At 49.1% G+C, this 8,324-nt stretch overlaps 1 protein-coding gene across 2 annotated transcripts in view; it reads left to right on the top strand.

The window, feature by feature from the left end:
* Positions 1-2,115: 2,115 nt before the first annotated feature.
* PFDN1 (prefoldin subunit 1) overlaps positions 2,116-8,324 on the top strand; it is a 32,820-nt gene continuing 26,611 nt past the window's right edge. The window contains exons 1-2 of one of the 2 annotated variants that reach the window (XM_072872893.1): positions 2,116-2,249; positions 2,429-2,574. In XM_072872893.1, the coding sequence (XP_072728994.1) occupies positions 2,157-2,249; positions 2,429-2,574 (239 nt within the window). In that variant the 5' untranslated portion in view covers positions 2,116-2,156. Of the gene's footprint in view, positions 2,250-2,428; positions 2,596-8,324 lie in introns of both variants that reach the window. The other variant, XM_072872892.1, reaches the window with a different exon arrangement.

Here is an 8,324-nt window from a genome sequence, read left to right as displayed (position 1 = left end):
CTCCAGCAGCCCCAGCTCAGCAGGCTGGCCTTTCCCCTCACTCTGGGCACAGACCCAGGAGCACAAACACGTCACCAGCCGCAGCATTTCCTGACTGCCATGGCATCAAGCCCACTTGCTGCCTCTGACACTGACTTTATACTGTGATCTCTGGCATCTCCCTTCATATCCCTTTGACGCCTGTGCTTGGCTTGTCTATGGGTGACAAAACGTGTGCCTAGCCACTAAACACCATAATTTGGTGTGTCCCCCAGCCCCCTCCCTGGGCTCACGTGGTCCTGCTGTGGGCACAGACCACGCGCCTGGAGGAGAGTGCTGTGGATTCTTCTCAAGTCTCCTCTCTGGAGCAAGGGTCAAAGCTAGGAGACCTCCAAAATCCCAGATGTGGATTTAATAAAAACTTACAATATATTGCATTAGTCAATAACCAATTCTCCCCTGCCTCCTTCAGCAGTTTGGCAGCTGTGCTTCAGCGCCTGTGGCTATCACAGTGCGCCAGGGTTTGGATGGAGGGGGCAGCAGTGCACTGGAGCAGGGATGGGGCAGCCAAAGAGACACCCCAGAAGTGGCTGAACCACCTCTGCTGCCTCCCTTTGGAAGCAGGCAGCTGCAGCCCTGCGCACGGCTCTATTCAGCTGATTTTCCTTCTGACTGAGGCTGTTGGCTTTGCCCAACTCCTCACCCAGCTGCTAAGCCCCGAGCCTGGGACGGACTTTGACAAAGTGAGGCATCTCCCATGGGTTTGTTGCCACTGCAGAGAGGGTGACACAAATTCCCCCAGGGGCCTGCAGAGTTGGGGGCACAGTGGAATGCCTCACACTGGTGTGCAGCTGCCCTCACAGGCACGGGATGCAGGCATTGGGGACTGTTCCCAGCTTGTTCTGCACTGGGTGAGTAGCAATGCTGGGGGGCCGGTGGGTGGGCAGTGGCAGCAGCTGGCAAGAGCTGGGGAAGGCACTGAAAAGGGCCGCCACGCTCTGGGAGCAGGCAGCAACAAGAGCTGAGTCCCTGAAGGTCAGATCTTGCACTCTGCTTTTTAATAGGGGTGTTGCAGCAGGTTCCCCCCAGCTGCCTCTGGCTGCAGAGTGGCACGCTGGCCACTTCAGTTTTTGCTGCCTTTGCCCAAAACGCATCTGATGGCCTCATCATGATCTCACCCCCTATGTGAACCCATCTGGGCAACCTCCAAGGAAAGCTCCGGGGCTGGAGGGAGTGAAGGCCATTCATTCATGAGCAGAGGAAGGCTCCAGGGTGCTGGGGGCAGCAGGCAGCCAAAAGCTGTTGCTGCAGGAGACACAGCACTGCCACCTCCTCCATGGGGAGCCCAACTGTCCCTAGGCCTCTCACTGCCTCGCTCAGTACCTCTGCCCAGCAAGCACGGCACAATTTCAGCCTCCCCTCGGCGTTCCACTCCAAGATGTCCAGCACCCCCACCCCCAGCATCTCCACGGGTCTGGAGAATGAGGCCGCATTTGGCCGCTGGGTGTTATTAATGAAGCATTGCTGTCTCTGTTTTTAGCACCCATTACTGCTTTTTGGACTGTCCCTGGTGTTCCCCCTTTGGGGACTCTGGGACCCTCTCCTGGCGCCGGTGGGGGGCCCCTGTGCTGGCAGGTGGCAGGGAGGTGGCAGGGGTGGCAGCCGGGCTCCCAAGCCCTTGCACAGCTCCACCAGCTTGGCCAGGGGCAGCTGGGCTGCGGCAGCTATCGGGAGGAGCAGGGAGTAGAGCGGGGCAAACGCGTCCCCTCCGCGGCTAGGTACTGCCGGGCTTGGAGGGCTTCGGGGGCACCTCTGGGCTGCCCAGGTGACTAAGCTGCACCCAGGCCCACACGGCACAGCCAGGCCCGCTGGGCTCTCCCCTGGCTTCGTCCTCGGCGCGTCCCCCTCACAGGGGCTACGTTTCGCCCCCCAGCGCGGCCCCCGCCTCCCGCTGAGGTGGCCGGGCCAGGGACACCCACGCGGGACCGGCCCGACGGGGACGCCACGTCCCCCACATCCCAAACAGGTGTCCCCGCCTCCATGAGGGGACCCCACAGCCGAGCCAGCCACCCCCATCCTGGTAAGGAGACCCATGACACGTCCCCACCCCCGTGAAGACCTCCGCAGCCCACGGCGCGCCCGCCCCGCTGAGGTGACCTCGCGCCCCTCCCCTGTGCATGCGCAGCAGGAAGCGGTACCGGCAGTCCCCCACAGCGCAGGCGTGGTGCGGAGAGAAGATGGCAGCGCCCGTGGACTTGGAGCTGAAGAAGGTACGAGCACCTCCGTGACGGGCAGCGTGTCCTCCCCGTGTCTCAGGCGGTGTCTGCCTGGTCCTCTCCTCCCCTGCAGTCTGGGGCCGGTTCGGTCCCCGCCGCCCGGCCTCAGCAGCGCGGGGCCGGCGGGCCGCGGCCTGTTAAGGCCGCCCTTCATCGCCCCTCTCCCCCCTTAGGCCTTCACCGAGCTGCAGGCCAAGGTGATGGACACACAGCAGAAGGTGAAGCTGGCTGACATCCAGATCGAGCAGCTGAGCAAGACGAAGAAGCACGCCCACCTCACCGACACGGAGGTCATGATGCTGGTGGACGAAACCCGCATGTACGAGGGTGTGGGGAGGATGTGAGTACCTGCCTGGCCTGTGGCGGACAGCAGGGGCTTCCTCGCTGTGCTGAGAGTGGCTGGCTGGCTCCCTGCTTGGGCGTACCTGGCTTCTGTAGCAGAGTCGGGTAGTGATTGCGGCCCTGTGCACAGGGAGACGCCCCAGCCTTTGGGTGTAAGAGGCCTCTAGGCTGCTACCCTGGGGGGGGGAGGCTCTTCCCTTTACAAAGAACATGCCAGCTTTCTCTCAGCAAGTTTATTTGTTTCATTTTTCTCATTGTGTTTCATTTTTAATTCCAGCAATCTGCCTGGGAATGCAGCAAGACTTACTTGGTTTTATCTCTTGGGGTTAGCTACCAGGCGCCTTGAAGAAGGACTGTTATAAATGTTATTGACTTTGTGTGATTTTGCTTGCTGGTTCTGCTCCTGGCCGTGATGGTCTCATCTGGCACCTCTGGGAAGTTTGTAATCTAGACTAGCAGAGCAGCATTCTAATGACAAACAGCATTTGTGAGAAGGCTCTCACAAATCTGTCCAGCTTCAGTCATTTCCAGTGTAGTTTACATCAGACTCCTTGAAAAAACCCTGTGCACAGTTCACATGCTCAGGGCTTTGCTTGCACAAATGTTCTACAGAAATGTCCTTTGCAGTATCACGCCAGGGAATGGATCTAACGGGTGTTGCCCGGATTTTTTAAACCCGTGGAAGTGAGCATGAACGTCATATGGGTAGTCCCAGTGCACTCATAAAGATGTGCTTCCATGTGTTGGATGGCTGTCAAAAGAAACACCTTAAACCAGAAGTAACGTGTTTTGATTAACTTCCACAACCTGCTTCTGTTTGACTTCAGCAGCCTCTGATAGAAGACCATACAAAGTGGTTTCAAATCTGAAACACATGCTTACTTGATAAATATCATGCTAGATTTCTGTGTTTCTGATTTGAGAGTACTATTATTTTTCTCTTGTGTCTCTTGTGAGTTGGGTAACAGTGATGAATCTGCTCAGCTCGAGATGTGGTTTTGCAAAACACTGAATCTGCTCTGACTGCTGCCAAAAGGGGTGATTGTATTGACTTCTTCCCCACCCTGCATTTACCCCACCTTCTTTGTGTGGAAGTGGATGATCACAGGGCTGAGCAGTGAGCCAGGTCAGACTGCAAGTGCCCTGATCAATCAGACCACCTAATCTCCAGATCAACCTGTAGGGAGGTGGCAGGACTGGGAAGCCAGGAATGATGTATAGTTTGCCCTTTGCTGCGAGTTTTCAGATGAAGTTGTACCCAGGCTAATGGAGGTGTTCAGCGTGACGGAGTCCCCTACTTGGCTCCCAGTAAATAAACTTTTCCATGTAGGTGAATTAACTGTTGGGTTTGTGTGGGGATGCTAGTGACCAGTACCTTAAAAGGAGATAGATAGATTTTTGTCCCTTGCAAGAGGTGACTGATTTGACCCGGGCAGGCTGTAGGCGTAGCAAACACTCATGTTTGGAGTAATCAAGAGACGACTCATAAGGGTTTTTTCTGTTTGTTTTTGTCACAGAGCAGACGGACAAGGAGTAGAAAATAATTCTGGAATCAACAATTTTTTTAAAGCTTTTTTAAAATACAGAAGTACAGAATCCTTCTCCTATATGGAGAATGCCCTCAAGATACCTTAAAAATGTGAGTGTATTGGTCTTCATTGTAAAGTAATCCTGCTTGTGAATCAGATGTGGGGAGGAGATGGTGTTTCAGCACTGGCTGAAATGCACTGTCCTGCTTTCTGCTTCTGCCTCCCATTTAGGAGTAAGAGACACTTATCTTCTTTGTGTCCTAAACCATTTATGCTTTCTCTGTGCGTAGCAGCTGCGGGAGTGACAGTCTTCTGGAAGTTCTTCTTTTGCTTATCTTTCTGTGACCAGACAGGGTGACTTAAGCGTGGCAGGCAGCTCTTGCTCCTCAGGGGTGGCAGAGGTGCAACCAGAAAAATATTTGCATTATGATAGTAATCATAATTTTTTTTTTTTTTCCTGCCTTAGCTTGATATGGTATTTCTGTGAACTCTGCCTGTTCCGGCCGTGGGGCTGAAAGCTGCATTGCCAATTGGCAGTAATGCTCTGGTATGATCTGTGTCACTCCCTAGTGTAGAGAACATGTACCAAGGACATGAGGCTCTTCCTGGAGTCCACTCCAACCCCTAGTAGAGAATTTATTGCTGAAATCTGGGCTTTTAGCAAAGCAGGCCTTGAGCAGGAGTTAAAATCCAAGGGAAGTCTGGCATGTTATGTTCCACTGGAGACCAAAGGAGGTGGTCATTATGGTTCTTCTGAACATATAAGCCATGTTCTGTGAAGTGGAATTGCAGTTTTTTAAATTTGTTGTTCTTCATTGGCTTGCACAGATGTGGGAGTTCAGCCACCAAAGGGATATTGGTGTCTCAATTTCTTTTGCATAGTCTAGCATGCAAATGTTAGAGCTCTAGTGGGTTTCAGTTATCCAGAAAGGGTGGAGGTCTGCATCAGTGTTAACTCTGATTATCGGTGCTCTTCTGGCAGCTTGCTTGAATAGCCGAATTGTTTGAAATAAGTTTTGTGCTTCTGTTCCTGTACTCAAGGTTTTTGTTTGTTTGTTTTCTTTTTTTTCTTCTTTAACCCATTTAAGCTGCTACTTAGAATCTGGCTTCTGATAGTTTCTCTGTTTTTTTTCTCCAGCTTTGGTGGTTTGGGGTGTGTGCAGGGGGCTAGTACATACACTTCTGTAGGATAAGATGTTCCAGGTCTTCGTGGAGTTTGAAGGCTTGAGGAACTGTGGTGATATGCTGCATTCTGGGAGGAAGTCTGCCTAGTTCAGTACTCGCTTCTGCACTACTTGGAAAGCAGTTGTGTGGTTTTTGTTCTCTGAACCCCTATCTTGAGCCTCCTTCCTTTCTGAGGGGCTTTCCCTGCACTGCTGGTGAATGTGAAAGTCCATTTGTTGTTCCTCAACTTGGTCTTTTTTTTTTTTTTTTTTCCTTCAATATTGTAGTGTGTGTAACATGTGGAGGCCTTACTGGCCTCCACATGTGGGGCTCAATTTACTTTTGCTATAGCTGTTTTTGGTTTGACACAAGAAATGTCAGTGCCACATAGTATGAGATGATGAATTGCTGTGTACCGTACATATCCATGAGGCTGGGATATCATCTGAGTGGTGGCATCTTGCCAAATACATTTCAATTCTCTTACTTCATACTCTTTTGAAAGGCCTGTTACGTAGCCTGAGACAACTACCACTGTGTTGGACTTCTGCTTAAGCTATTTGTGAACTGATATCATCATATTGCTTTGAGAACTATGCTGGAAGTTTAAGCTTCAGAATTCTGTCTGAATATTTCAGACCTTTCCCTTTACATTCTTTTAACCCATAACCTGGACAAGATCCTTATTTACAGAAGAAAAATGTCCGGCACCTGTGCTAGGCACAGCGAGGAGAACGCTGCAGTTTTTCATGCCATGCCAAAATAGATAGTCAGTTTTGGTTTGATACTGCTTTATCATCAGTTTACTTCTACAACAAATGGAAGAACACTTACAAAAATAAAATATAAGGAAGTAAAAATCAAGCAAATACTGTAGCACAGCTTTATGTTCAAGGTTTTCTGCAAGTATAGTATATTATTACAGCTGTCCCTATAAAATGACTTTGTGCAAGTATAGTATTTTATGGGGACAGCTGTACTATGATTTTGACTTTTTTTTTAAAGAGCAGTTCAGGTTTTTGGTGGCTGAACCATACACAGGTGAAACTCGAGAGAGGATTAGATGTTCTTGATGGTTCCTGGGATTTAAATGCGTTCTTGCTTTTACTGTAGTTCTTGGTTTTGTTTGAAAATGAGACATCATAAATCACTGTAAGCTGTTTCCTGAACCCCTGAAGACAGCAATCACTACTGCACATTGCACGATACAGCTGCAGTAGCTGCATTTTTACTTTTTGTGTGTGTATGAGATTGGTGTTTGATTCCACAAGCACAGATCACTGCAGAATATGGTAGCTGTACTTTGCTTCCCGCTCACATTTCAAAAAACTCACAAAGAACTGAAGGACACGCAAGGCTTAATCTTTATGGTTCAAATACTAACTATAGGCTGGTCTGTGAAATCTGAGTGGCTTCTCTATCACCCATCTCCTTGGGTAATGCTTTGTGCAGAGTTCAGCACTGAAGCCCAGCTGCTGAGAAGCTGACAGGTGCTGCAAAACTTGAATGAATCCTAGAGACAAGCATGTTGCTATCAGCCTCTGGTCAATATGTAATTTATAAACTTGAAGCTCCTCTATCTAGCTATTGAAAAGGGGAAGATTTTATTGTCCACAATAAGTCTGGTGTGTCTAGTAAGTACAATCAGGCACTGAACTGCGAGGAAAACAAAATTTGTGTCCAGGTGCTTGCTACTTGACCACTGTTTATGCTGTATGTTGAACAAGACAGGGGTGTTGGGAGATCGTGTGTGAGGAATCAAAGGCCGCGTGGCTTATGGCCATAAGGTTTTCTATCACCCAGTTTGTTTTTATTTCAGGTTTTTCTTGATTTTTGAACTACTTACTTTTGTTGCAGCCTGAACAATGTTCTTCACAGTGTTATGCGTGAGTGGACCTATAAAAGTTTGCAAGATCTTTTTAGAGAGCTGTCACAGAAAGCAAAAATCAAAACGATGCATGCAGGGGTGATGCAGTAGTAGTCTGTAGAGGTGCCTTTTGACTTGAGCAGTGAAGTAAGGGGCAGCAGTCAGTTGTCATCCTCTTCCTGGCTGATCAGGAGTGTGAGAGGAGCACAGCTGGTCAGTGAGCTTCATCGTTAGCTGCTGACAATAGTGGGATACTGGGAGTCTGGACTCCTAGGTTCTGTTCCAGATCGGAAAGGGAGCTTGCTCTCTTGGGCACAGGCTCCTTTTCCAACTTGACATCTTCTGATTTCTCAAACACACTCCTCCCCGCCCTTTCTCCACTTAGTGCTTGATCTTATTCCTGCTGCCCTGGGCTGCTCATTTGTAATCTCCTGGATATCTTGGTCCAGTTATAGCTCTCCTGCCCTACTGCTCTACGTAATTCCTCCATGCAATACTGAAACTTCAGAGAAGAAAATACTTCTATGGCTTGCATGCAAGATGTATATCTGCCCAGTTCTAGGAAACAGCTGCATTTCTTTAAAAATAATCAGCTTTAGGCAGAGAACTGGTGTAGAATGGACACATCTGATAAGTCAGTGTTTGTCAAATGTATAAGCAGCAGAAAAAAGGGTCTTACAATAAAAATAATAGCTAATTAAAAAAAAAAAAAGGTGTTTACTTAGCCCTACTGGAAATAAACCTGTTGGTTATAGTCCCCCCACCTACTCCATGTGCATTGTGATAGAAGATTAGTGATCCAGCTTTTACTTGAGGCTTGTCTCCCTTGCCTGCAGACATTTAACTCTTTAGGAACATTTTTCTGTTGGGACTAGGAGTATGACATTCACACAAATCTGTTCCATTCATCTTTTCTTTATCCCTAACTTCTCCCCTGCCTGTTATCTAGACAACACAGAGGAAGGAGCTGACTAAACGTAAAGGAGATGAAATCTGAACTGAGAAGATAAGGGTCAGGACAGAGGCAAACTACTCATGCAGACAGCCATTGTTGCTAGAAGAGACAGTTTGATCTGCTGTGATCCGGAGGCAATGTGCTGTCATATAAATGCCAGAGCCTTCAAGAAGTCTTGCACTTGCAGGGCAGCAGTTTGGAGGTCAGACCGT

The sequence above is a fragment of the Ciconia boyciana genome, chromosome 9 (genome assembly GCF_034638445.1).
Source record: "Ciconia boyciana chromosome 9, ASM3463844v1, whole genome shotgun sequence".
Classification (NCBI taxonomy): Eukaryota; Metazoa; Chordata; class Aves; order Ciconiiformes; family Ciconiidae; genus Ciconia; species Ciconia boyciana.
This window is presented reverse-complemented; position numbering and strand designations above follow the sequence as displayed.